The 13554-nt window shown below is 44.1% G+C and overlaps 1 protein-coding gene across 1 annotated transcript in view; it reads left to right on the top strand.

Annotated features, from left to right (window-relative positions):
* Nucleotides 1–13554, top strand: part of LOC124777019 (lachesin-like) — a 1140424-nt gene that overhangs the window by 910374 nt on the left and 216496 nt on the right. The window contains exon 3 of the mRNA XM_047252275.1: nt 12792–12854. Within this exon, the coding sequence (XP_047108231.1) occupies nt 12792–12854 (63 nt within the window). The remainder of the gene's footprint in view (nt 1–12791; nt 12855–13554) is intronic.

Below are 13554 nucleotides of genomic sequence, written 5' to 3'. Positions count from 1 at the left end.
AGGTACAGGAACCATGGTGGTGAACGTCAATGGAGAAATGATTGGAGAAGGAGTGAAGAACCAAGAGATCATGAGAGAAGATGGGATAGGCGAATGAATGACACGGTGCATATAGAAGAGGTGGAGAGACCGGAAAACTGAATGACACTCCAGGTGATGTCTGGTCAAGAGTGAGGGCTACCAGGACCCGAATAAACCTGCTAAGATATATTTAGGACATTAGCTGTAAAATGGACATTTGAAAAAGGGAAAGGTTTATTTACATTGTGTTTTGTGATGTATTACAATTAGAATTGCATATTTCATGTCGAAGATTATCTAAGAATGAGTATAAAACCTGTAATAACTAATTTGTAGTATAGTAATTCATATGTCCTGTTTTAAGTAATAATTTTTGAGTGTATATGTTGTGTGTTTCATTCAATATTGGACTAGAGAGGACTATTGCTGGTTGATATAAAAATTGTAATTTGGACAATGCCATGTTTATGAGATGTATAACCTTTTGTAAAAATTATTGTGGAGGCAGCCCACTACCGGAGTCGAGGGATTATTTGATGAATTGTAATTTCATTAATTATTTACACTGTGTGTTTGTTCAAATGTAGCAATGTTTCATTCCCTTGCCGATTCTTTTTCGCCTGCGGCTCTAAAGAAGTTTTCGAGGGCGGGGATGTAAGGGGTCCGCAGGCCCTTACTACTAGGTTTGCACTCACACAGTTCGACAGGGCAACTATCGATTAGTGTGTCGGGTCGCGAGAGCGAGAGTTCAGTGAGTGCGTGTTGTAGGTTCCCGCGAGGCGGGCAGAGCTGAGCAGAAGCCAGCAATTGATAGAAATTACCGACAAAGGGAGTGGCCATCGCCGAGGTTCAACCCCTTTGTGTTAGTATTATACGGGAAAGTGAGAAAGTATAATTAACAGAGTGATTCAGTGATATTTATGTGCCGTTATTGAGATTCCGCGTCTACCGCGCCGGCATTATTTGGATTACAGTGTTGGATTACAGTGATTGTATGTTGCGTGTGACGATTATGAATAGCGAGGAAGCCTGTGCTGAGATTAGCCGTTATTAACAGTGTATTGACGAAGGCAGTGGCTGTCTCCTTATCTTTGTGGTTTTTGATAAGAATATAGGTTTTGTTTAGTGAAGCTGTGTGTGTTGTTCTTCTTGCCACCAAACAGTACATTATTACAGCATTTGAGAAGGACAAAATGGAATGTAACAACTCCGTAGCAGTCCAATCCGATTACCAGCCCCATTAGGCACACGGTCACAGTAATTAATATCAATTTGGGCTGCCATCAGATCCCGATCGAGCGGGATAAGTCAGAAGAATAAACCGAAGTGTTACACGCTGCCGGCATAATGTTTTGGGTCATGAAGGTATAACGCGAGCTTAAATCTCGTGATGGCAGGTACCGATGCGTGATGTTGCAGTCACTTCTGAAAGTGTGTGTGCTTTCCAGTCCATTAATCCCTCCAAGAAGTGGGAGCCAAAGAGATGAATTCTATTCCGTGTTCCCTCAAATGCATCATACTCGAGAATACTGACGGGAATTAAATAGTGTGTTATTTCACTGACCAAGATTAGTTATGGCAGGTGAACTGGAAGGCCTACGTTTGATACCAGGAAACTTCACATGACCAGGAATGCTCTATTTGCCTGTGTCAGTTTGCTTTTTATGTCTTCTTCCTTCATCTGTTATCGTTGTTTTGCTTCAAAGGTAGTATTATTCCTTAACTTCGTCTGCTTCGTGGTCAACAATTTTGATAAGTTTCTCAGTATTCTTATATCTGCTACTTCTCGTTAGTTTGTGTTTTTCGGGTTTATTTTCAATTCCGTAGTCATTAGATTGTTGATTCCATGCAACAGATCCTATAATTCTTCAGTTTCACGAAGGATGGCGATGTCATGTTAGCTTAATGTAAAATTTTAAACTCGTTTGTAAGGCAATAAGACCTTTGAAGCTCTTTTATACAAGAGCATTTGATTCTTTGAAGAACTGGCGGTGAGGGTTTCCTGGCACAAAGCCAAAGAGAATACTTATGAACATCTTGTGTTTAGAAAAGTGCTATGGGGTCGAGTGAACGATAGAGAGAGAGAGAGAGAGAGAGAGAGAGAGAAAGAGAGAGAGAGAGAGTGGGGGGGGGGAGGGGAGGGAGGAAGAGACAACTGTAAGCAATGAGGCGGTACAGTGGATCCTGGGGGCTTGTTACATATAGCTCATACAGCGAAAGAGCAGCTCTGACGAACTAGGAACGGCGCGGCAGCCTATAATGTCACACGATGTTTTGTACGTCTCAATCGCAATGTCTCCCAGTTGCCGTAACTGTATACACCATCACAGCCGTTAGTCGTGTGGCTTTGGTACCGTCTGTAGCCTTTTGTGCTTTGCAGTTGAAAGGTGACAAAAAAAACGCCAACTGTCTCTGATGTTTTTCGACGTACGAACTACGTGATGTTTCACACTACAGGTTTCTAGGGGTGCTAGGGGGAACATAGTAGATAAACGTTTGGTAAGGCATTGATGCACAGGAATGTAACGTTTGGATGTAAAATAAGTTTGAAGATCGGATAACTTTCAAATCTCACGGTACCCAAACAGCGGGGAAAATATGCTCTTGACCTGTGTGCTCTAGAAGAGAAAGTCATGGGAAGTGTTTCGGGTAATCGTCGTCGGCCATGCTTGTACAGTACGAAGATCTTCCTCTTCAAAGACGAGAGTGGGGCGCGTCCGTGGAGCGCCACACTCAGCCCTCCTGTTGCGAACTTACCAGCTTCTAGCAGGCTCTGCTGTAGTTGGGCGAAAGTAGTATGTGATGTCATAACTGCAACAGGCACTGATGATGGTGCCAAAGCCGCGCGGGATTAGCCGAGCGGTCAGGGCACTGCAGTCACGGACTGTGCGGCTGGTCGCGGCGGAGGTTGGAGTCCTCCCTCGGGCATGGCTGTGTGTGTTTGTCCTTAGGATAATTTAGATTAAGTAGTGTGTAAGCTTAGAGACTGATGACTTTAGCAGTTAAATCCCGTAGGATTTCATACACATTTGAACATTTGATGGTGCCCACTTCTCAGTTTGTGGGTGTGCCGTTATAAGGGAGGTCTGAAAGTGAACCGGTCATCAAACTAACACTACTGGCCATTAAAATTGCTGCACCACGAAGATGAAGTGCGACAGACGCGAAATTTAACCAACGGGAAGAAGATGCTGCAATATGCAAATGATTAGCTTTTCAGACGGTGGCGACACCTACAACGTGCTGACATGAGGAAAGTTTCCAACCGATTTCTCATACACAAACAGCAGTTGACGGGAGTTGGCTGCTGAAACGTTGTTCTGGTGCCTCGTGTAAGGAGGAGAAATGCGTACCATCACGTTTCCGACTTTGATAAACGTCGGATTGTAGCCTATCGCGATTGCAGTTTATCGTATCGCGACATTGCTGCTCGCGTTGGTCGAGGTCCAATGACTGTTAGCAGAATATGGAATTGGCGGGTTCAGGAGGGTAATACGGAACGCCGTGCTGGATCCCAACGGCCTCGTATCACTTGCAGTCGAAATGACAGGCATCTTATCCGCACGGCTGTAACGGATCGTGCAGCCACGTCTCGATCCCTGAGTCAACAGATGGGGACGTTTGCAAGACAACAACCATCTACACGAACAGTTTGAAGACGTTTGCAGCAGCATGGACTATCAGATCGGAGACCATGGTTGCGGTTACCATTGACGCTGCATCACAGAGAGGAGCGCCTGCGATGGTGTACTCAACGAGGAACCTGGGAGCACGAATGGCAAAACGTCATGTTTTCGGATGAATTCAGGTTCTGTTTACAGCATCACGATGGTCTCATTCGTGTTTGTTGACATCGAGGTACACGCACATTGGATGCATGTATTCGTCATCGCCATACTGGCGTATCACCCGGCGTGATGCTATGGGGTGCCACTGGTTACACGTCTCGATCACCTCTTGTTCGCATTGACGGCACTTTGAACAGTGGACGTTATATTTCAGATGTGTTACGACCCGTGGCTCTACCCTTCATTCGACCCCTGCGAAACCCTTCATTTCAGCAGAATAATGCACGACCGCATGTTGCAGGTCCTGTACGGGCCTTTACGGATACAGAAAATGTTCGACTGCTGCCCTGGCCAGCACATTCTCCAGATCTCTCACCAACTGAAAACGTCTGGTCAATGGTGACCGAGCAACTGGCTCGTCACAATACGCCAGTCACTACTCTTGATGAACTGTAGTATCGTGTTGAAGCTGCATGGGCAGCTGTGCCTGTACACGCCATCCAAGCTCTGTTTGACTCAATGCCCAGGCGTACCAAGGCCGTTATTACGGCCAGAGGTGGCTGTTCTGGGTACTGATTTCTCAGGATCTATCGACCAAAATTGTGTGAAAATGTAATCACATGTCAGTTCTAGTATAATATAATTCTCCAATGAATACCCGTTTACCATCTGCATTTCTTCTTGGTGTAGCAATTTTAATGGCCAGTAGTGCATTTTAAGTCCAAACGGTCTATTTCTGGGCACGAGTCACTTATCAAAACAAAGTCTCCTTGACAATCCGTAGGAGCCTGTAATAGGAATTCGGAAACGACGTATATAGCCTGTAAGCGGGAGCATCTCGAAGCATGACTGTAGACTCCGGACAGGCAATCTATCTTTCGACTGAGTGAATTGCAAAGGTAGTTGACGTCGCGAGATTGATAATCGTCGCCATTTGTATTAAATATTCTTACTACTACTCTGACTGCATGAGGTTTGAGTACAAATTTCTCGCCAACATGGTGTCTAGCAGGTAGGCCATTATGGTGGACACAAAACACTAAACGTGGGCATTACTTGTTAGCTGCTCCAGAAAATTGCCAAGAATATGGTTGGGTGATCCTCCTAGGTCTTATTTCAGGAGTCATCCATAAAAAAAGGGCAGGCTATCGAGATAGCTGTATTTTATATCGTCACCTCAACTGGACATTCATGAAAACATCTAGGTCGCTTTTACAAGCCAGCTTCGACGAAAATCAAAGGTTGTGATAGGCCACCATTATCTGGTTGGTCCTAACCGCCAACGACTTTACAGTACCCGTATCTTTGGGCTAATGAAGACCTCTTCTATGTAAAGGAAAGTATTCGTGGCCACCATCCTGGAAAATTAGTGTGGCTGTACCGAGCACAAGGATGAAAGGATAGGATCGACTGATTGAGTTACCATTTACAAACCATGAATATTTATTAAAATAACATGACAAACTGTGAAGCACAGCTCCAGTATCGATACCTTATATCACTGCAGTAAAAACAAGGCTCACAAGGGATATACTCAAACCTCTCTAGAGTAGAAAAGCAGCTTAACAACTTGAAAACGCTGTGCAAAAATCAGAGCGTTTTAAAATGTAGCTTAACAGGTATAAAATCAATATACAACAGAACATGAAAATAGTCGCGTAAGTTGACAAAACAGGTAGCTTATCTGTTTTCCATGGTTCCGTGTTTAGAACCCAACCGATCTTGCTCAAGCTGGCAGCTTGTAAACAACCTTGTTTTACCATACACGCTTGATAATTTTTACTCAATAACCAGTCATCTATTTCATATATTAAACTAGCTATTACTGAAAGCTTTTCCTGAAACTATTCAGTATTGCAAACAGGGCACAACAACACGTAACAGCATCAGTTTAACATACCCTTTGTAGCCGCCGTCCGTCGATCTGCTGTCGTCCACTTCTCTGGCGTGTGATATTTATGTTGTTATCTACTGTATAAGCCCGGCTTTTAGTTATATCTGTACCTCAGATGGACCAGCCACAAACATCTTCACTGTAACGGAGACTAAATTTCGGGTTTTGATAATAATTAATGTTAACCTTTTGCTCAGCCGATCACCCTTCATTTGTTGCTGCGTTACCGAAGACAAGATAGTTAACAACGTCTTCGGATGTTAGTTATTATTTACTAATACACACGTAACTATCGAAATAACTTTAGTTTTTTTGTTAAAAACATCCAATAACAATCAAATGATCATGAACGATTGCGTATTCTGTAGAGGGAAAAGGAGCGTTGGTCCTACAATTACTCTCAGCAATTATGGTAATAAAATGTCCATGATTTTTATAGTTCGTCACTCAGAGATGTTATAGCAAGGACTATGGTCCACTACTATACTTCGATACAATCATTCAAACTTAGTACGCTTTTATTTTCACAAAGCTAAGAGTCCAGTTCCGTTCTTACACGTACATTCGTATAGTCCACAGATAGTAGGATTTAGATACAAAGTAGCCGTGTTAAACTCTCTTTGATTTACCTGAAGTGATACTTTGCTGCGGGCGTTATTGTTCAAATGTGTGTGATATCTTATGGGACTTAACTGCTAAGGTCATCAGTCCCTAAGCTTACACACTACTTAACCTAAATTATCCTAAGGACAAACACACACACCCATGCCCGAGGGAGGACTCGAACCTCCGCCTGGACCGGCCGCACAGTCTATGACTGCAGCGCCCTAGACCGCTCGGCTAATCCCGCGCGGCGCGGGCGTTATTCTGATGAAAGGTTGTGTTTCGATAATTTTAATTAAAACTTTTTCGATTCTATTAATTATTACCGATATTATCGATCACCTCTCCCCTATATAAGCCCGATAATATTGTTCTTCATTAAAAGAGCGGTTGTACATTCTCTGGTGAGGCCAAATAGCTTAAATAGAACAGAAATGTCTTACAAAGACGTACCTTTAATAACAAGTAATAAATGAAATCAGCCCCTACAGGCCACTAGCCATTGCGAGTTAATTTGAAATACTAGCATCTCTCAGCATGTAACATTTACGTTCACTACGCCATAGGTCACCTAACAACAGAGTAACAAAAGCGTCCCTTACAGCTCGCAATCCGGAGTCTCGGCTGTCAGAGGAGTCCTTTACCACCGTCCGCAGTTACGAGGAAGCACCTATAACCGCCAAAGGGAGCAAACACAGACTCCGAATAGTAACTCAGGGAATTAAGAGGGATGCCAACTCTGTTGACGAAACGGAACATTGAAAGTGGAGAAACGTTGAAAGTGTAGAATCCTTCATCACCTCAACTTCTCGCCTCTTCTTTTGATGCCCGTCAATGGATGACAGTCTCGCGTAACTGCTGTGTCCGTGTACAGAATAGACTGACGTCTGTACAGGTTTCGTAAATTACGTAAGCCTGTAGGTTAGAATATTCTGCAAGCTGTAACCTATCTCCATTTCGAGGCCGCAGTCAAATACTAAGGCATTTCTCTTACTTTTAATTCGAGGTAAGCTCTTTGGCACCGTAGGATGAGGTAGATCTATCCCCGCTTCAAGTGTGATGTGAACATTCCAATGACATATTATGATCTGGAGATCTCTTTCTCGTCTGTGTCGTAAGCAGTTCTACGTGATCTGTGATATACATCTACATCTACATCCATACTCAGCAAGCCATCTGACGGTATGTGGCGGAGGGTACTTTGAGTACCGCTATGGGTTCTCCCTTCTATTCCAGTCTCATATTGTTCGTGGAAAGAAAGATTGTCAGTATGCCTCTAAGTGGGCTATAATTTCTTTAATTTTATTCTCATGGTCTCTTCGCGAGATATACGTAGGAGGGAGCAATATACTTCTTGACTCGTCGGTGAAGGTATGTTCTCGAAACTTCAACAAAAACCCGTACCGAGCGACTGAGCGTCTCTCATGCAGTCTTCCACTGGAGTTCATCTATCATCTCCGTAACGCTTTCGCGATCACTATATGATCCTGTAACGAAGCGCGCTGCTCTCCGTTGAATCTTCTCTATTTCTTCTATCAACCCTATCTGATACGGATCCCACACTGGTGAGCAATATTTAAGCAGTGGGCGAACAAGTGTACTGTAACCTACTTCCTTTGTTTTCGGATTGCATTTCCTTAGGATTCTTCCATTGAATCTCAGTCTGGCATCTGCTTTACCGACGATCAAATTTATATGATCATTCCATTTTAAATCACTCCTAATGCCTACTCCCAGATAATTTATGGAAGTAACTGCTTCCAGTTGCTGACCTGCTATATTGTAGCTAAATGATAAAGGATCTTTCTTTCTAAGAATTCGCAGCACATTACACTTGTCTACATTGAGATTCAATTTCCATTCCCTGCACCATGCGTCAATTCGTTGCAGATCCTCCTGCGTTTCAGTACAATTTTCCATTGTTACAACCTCTCGATTTACTATAGCATCATTCGCAAAAAGCCTCCGTAAACTTCCGATGTTATCCACAAGGTCATTTATGTGTATCGTGAATAGCAACTGTCCTACGACACTCCCCTGCGGCACACCCGAAATCACTCTTACTTCGGAAGACTTCTCTCCATTGAGAATGACATGCTTCGTTCCGTTATCTAGGAACTCTCCACCCCAATCACACAGTTGGTCTGATAGTCCATATGCTCTTACTTCGTTCATTAAACGACTGTGGGGAACTGTATCGATCAGTGGCTACAAGAGAATTCCGTCGCCGTGCTACTCGTTACAGGTACGTTACACGTTAGTTCTGATTATACAAAACCTGTTTTTTATGTGCCGAAAGTAAATCCTACTGGCAGACGCCTCATAATGTGTACGGGGAGGGACAGAGAAATCCATATGCATTACGCATTTGCATGATATATTTTAACATATGGCTATTTATTTATATTCATCAATTTACCTATAGGTCACCAGTTTATCTTCATGCGACACTGATCATCAGCAAACACCAAACCCGTAAAATTCCTACATTTTCTAGTGCTGTCCATAATACATTTCACTTTCTCCTAGCCTACCAACAGTACGTGTATAAATTAAACTCTATTCTCTTCTCCGTTCATTTGAACGTTTCAGGATTAAAATTTATTTAGATATATTTAAAAAATAAAAACTCAGAATCTGTCTCCCTTTGTGATAAATAATTCACTCTCGCTACCAACAGAATTTTAAGCTGAACGATTTTGAAAAATCTGCGAAGTCGGACACATGTGATCCCTGAATCTAACTACACATCAGTCCAAAATTATAGCAACAAACCACAACGTCTCCGTTCTGCGCCTGATTCACAGTATAACCATAAAAACTGTCATGAGACGTCAGTACGATTGTGTTCTGCACGGAAGATAGCATTCTGGCAACGGACTACCAAACCCACTATGACGTCAGGGCACTTATCAAACAGGATGTTTGCCTGGTACTCCCACAGCCACAATCGCTCATAAAAGGAAAGGCCACTGGACCTGATGGGATACCAGTTCGCTTTTACACACAGTACGCGAAGGAACTTGCCCCCCTTCTTGCAGCGGTGTACCGTAGGTCTCTAGAAGATCGTAGGGTTCCGAAATATTGGAAAAGGTCACAGATCATCCCCGTTTTCAAGAAGGGACGTTGAACAGATGTGCAGAGCTATAGACCTATATCTCTAACGTCGATAAGTTGTAGAATTTTGGAACACGTATTGTGTTATAGTATAATGACTTTTCTGGAGACTATAAATCTACTCTGTAGGAATCAGACTGGGTTTCGAAAAGATCGTGTGAAACCCAGCTCGCGCTATTCGTCTACGAGACTCAGAGGGCCATAGACACGGGTTCCAAGGTAAATGTTGTGTTTCTTGACTTCCGGAATGCGTTTGATACAGTTCCCCACAGTCGTTTAATGAACAAAGTAAGAGCATATGGACTATCAGACCAATTGTGCGATTGGAGTGAAGAGTTCCTAGATAACAGATGAAACGTCCCCTTTGAACAATTATACATGACAAATTCCAACAATGCCACCCAGCCACAGACTGCACACAGCACAGCCCGCGATTTTCATACAGAGCGCTAGGTGGCGGTGGCGTTACCAATATAAGAACCTAAACAGCCTACTGACACAGAACGCACCATGTCATTCTCAATGGGGAGAAGTCTTCCGAAGTAGGAGTGATTTCAGGTGTGTCGCAGGGGAGTGTCGTAGGACCGTTGCTATTTACAATATATATAAATGACCTTGTGGATAAAATCGGAAGTTCACTGAGGCTTTTTGCGGATGATGCTGTGGTATATCGAGAGGTTGTAACAATGGAAAATTGTACTGAAATGCAGGAGGATTTGCAACGAATTGACGCATGGTGCAGGGAATGGCAATTGAATCTCAATGTAGACAAGTGTAATGTGCTGCGAATTCTTAGAAAGAAAGATCCTTTATCATTTAGCTACAATATAGCAGGTCAGCAACTGGAAACAGTTAATTCCATAAATTATCTGGGAGTAGGCATTAGGAGTGATTTAAAATGGAATGACCATATAAAATTAATCGTCGGTAAAGCAGATGCCAGACTGAGATTCATTGGAAGAATCCTAAGAAATGCAGTCCGAAAACAAAGGAATTAGGTTACAGTACACTTGGTCACCCACTGCTTGAATACAGCTCACCGATGTGGGATCCGTACCAAACAGGGTTGATAGAAGAGATGGAGAAGATTCAACGGAGAGCAGCGCGCTTCGTTACAGGATCATATAGTGATCGCGAAAGCGTTACGGAGATGATGAACTCCAGTGGAAGACTGCATGAGAGACGCTCAGTCGCTCGGTACGGGTTTTTGTTGAAGTTTAGAGAACATACCTTCACCGAGGAGTCAAGCAGTATATTACTCCCTCCTACGTATATCTCGCGAAGAGACCATGAGGATAAAATCAGAGAGATTTGAGCCCACACAGAGGCATACCGACAATCTTTCTTTCCACGAACAATACGAGACTGGAATAGAAGGGAGAACCGATAGCAGTACTCAAAGTACCCTCCGCCACGTACCGGCAGGTGGCTTGCGGAGTATGGATGTATATGTAGATGTAGATACACCGTCTCAGATGGTGCAGTATGTCATAGACGCCTACCAGACTTTCTGCGGAGGAAGGCCATAGGAAGAATAGAAGCGGGACAGTCGCAAATTGATGTGGCCCGATGGCTTAATGTGAATCGTTCTGTTGTTTCTCGGATGTGGCGACATTTTATAAGGACCGAAAGTGTATCCCGAAGACCAGGGCAGGACTGACCAAGTGCAGTATCAAAAAGGGGGGACTTTTATCTTAAGGGCACGACGATACCGCCTTAGCATTGCAAAGCAACTGGGATCTGACCTAGCACCATCCACTAGACGTGTTGTATTGAGGCAAGCTGTGTACAGAAGGCTTCGGCAGAGTGGCTTTTATTGTTGGAGAGCTGGTGTATGTGTACCTCTGACACGTGTTCAGAGAAGGGAACGTGTAGAGTGGAGTCGTCAATATGCCACCTTGACGGTCGAACAGATGAGTCTTGATTTCGTCTGGACAGTGATTATCGGCAGAGTCACAAGTGAAGGAAAACGATTTAGAAACCCAAATATTGTGGAAAGAGGCCGATATCGAGGTAGACCCCTAATGGTTTTGGCAGGGATTATGTTCACCACTCGAAGACCTCTTCATGAAATTGTACAGGTGAATCTGCAAGGTTTGACTGTTTTCAGGCATCGTGGTGAGATCTTGGGGCCTCATGTGCGGTTGTCGTGAGGTGCTGTGGGCCGAGACTTCGTATCGATGGACGATAATGCTCGACCTCATAGAACACGTGTGGCTGATGTTTTCTTGAAAAAGGAAGATGATGCACGCGTGGCGTGGCCTGTTCGCTCTCTCGATTTGTATCCCATATAGCATGGGATGCACTAGTGAGACGGAATGCATCACGTTAGCATCCACCAACCATTCTCTAAGACGTGTGAGCAGTTCTGCAGAAAGAACGGACATTATTGCCTCACCGTGAGATTGAAAACATCATTCATCGTATGCCCCATCATTGTCAAGCCTGTATTGCTGGTAGAGGTCGTCACACTCCGTACTGAGCACATTAACCAGTGGTCAGGATTTGTGTGAAAATCCGTTAAGCTTCAAAAAAACGAAGAACATTTTTATCTGAAACTTCCTAGCAGATTAAAACTGTGTGTCGGACTAAGACACGAACTCGGGACCTTTGCCTTTCTCGGGCAAGTGCTCTACCAACTGAGCCACCCAAGCACGACTCACGCCCCGTCCTCACAGCTTTATTTCCACCAGTACCTCGTCTCCTACCATCCAAACTTTACAGAAGCTCTCCCGCGAACCATGCAGGAAGGTAGGATACGAGGTACTGGCGGAAGTAAAGCTGTGAGGAGGGGGCGTGAGTCGTGCTTGGTTAGCTCAGTTGGTAGAGCACTTGCCCGCGAAAGGCAAAGGTTCCGAGTTCGAGTCTCGGTCCGGCACACAGTTTTAATCTTCCAGGAAGCTTCAAAGTCTATCACGTTTAGAAACACACATTTAGTACTTCAGACGCTCTTGGAATGGAGAAGATGATGATTTTATTTGATTTTCATGAAACAGTGACACTATAAATACACTCCGCCCCATTTGATCGCTCACAGCCTGCTAAATATTCACTCCATGGTCAGCAGTATTTTTCTCCGAGCCCCAAAATATCTCCGTACATGCTAGCAACAGATATATACAGAAGTCCCAATGTTTAAAAATTCATGGTGTTGTAGTGGGGCATATGAGTCTCATCAACCACGAAAGGGTTAATAGATGAGGCGCGTAATGGTGACAGGTGAAGGTTAGCATGTAAACGTTTAGCTAAGTGTGATACCTGAAAACGCGTTATGCACTATTTTCTCTGTGTAGCTAAGTTGTGCAATTGTGAAGCTGTTTGCACCGTAACGTGCCACAGAACAATGTTCCTCTCTCTTTTGGTTGCAGAGCGCTGGAACCGCGACCCGGACGCGAACAGCATCCAGAACGCCATCGGCAACTTTCACCACGGTGAGCCTGCTATAGCGTGTGTGCGTGCTGTGGTGTGCTGCGCTGTGGTGTGGTGTGACGTCGAGCGCCCTCGGTTTAAAACCCCCACCCCGGCCGCCGGCCGACAGCCGGCGCATTCCGTGTCGAGTGTTCGTTTCATATTCCGTCACAAGCGGCAGCGGCGTCGCTGCGGGCCTTAAGCCCGTTTCAGATTACAGCCGGCGCCACGCGCGCTGAGATAAAAGTGAATGTGCAAGCACAGGATATTAAATATTTGCAGGTGAAAGGACACAGTGCTCGCACAGCTGAGCTCACCTCCCGTTTCCTTCTTTCTCCTTTTTTTTTTGTTTTTTCCCCCTACTTTTTGATGCCCCTTTAAGCCTTGATTAGCACAGCTCGGCGGAATAAAAGAATATCTGTAGAAAACAGAGGGGTGAAAACAGGTGTTCTGTGGCGTGAACTGTTATTTCACCTCGTTACTTTCATCAGATCAGCTTCAAGTAGCATCGTTTCACTACGACTCAGAGTGTAATTTTCGTTATGACACAGAATCTATGTGCTTTTTCCTATGGAAGAAATAACACGAATGAGCGTAACTGAGGTCTTAGCGAATATAGCAGTGAAAACCGATCAGAGTAGTTTTAATAACGCAGACTTGTATTCACAATCAGGCCACTGTTTCTGGTGTAACTAGTGAATTCAGTATCGTACCAATAGCTTC

This window comes from Schistocerca piceifrons, chromosome 1, assembly GCF_021461385.2.
Source record: "Schistocerca piceifrons isolate TAMUIC-IGC-003096 chromosome 1, iqSchPice1.1, whole genome shotgun sequence".
NCBI classification, from domain to species: Eukaryota; Metazoa; Arthropoda; class Insecta; order Orthoptera; family Acrididae; genus Schistocerca; species Schistocerca piceifrons.
The sequence above is the reverse complement of the archived record's forward strand: the minus strand, read 5'-3'. Positions and strand labels throughout refer to the sequence as shown.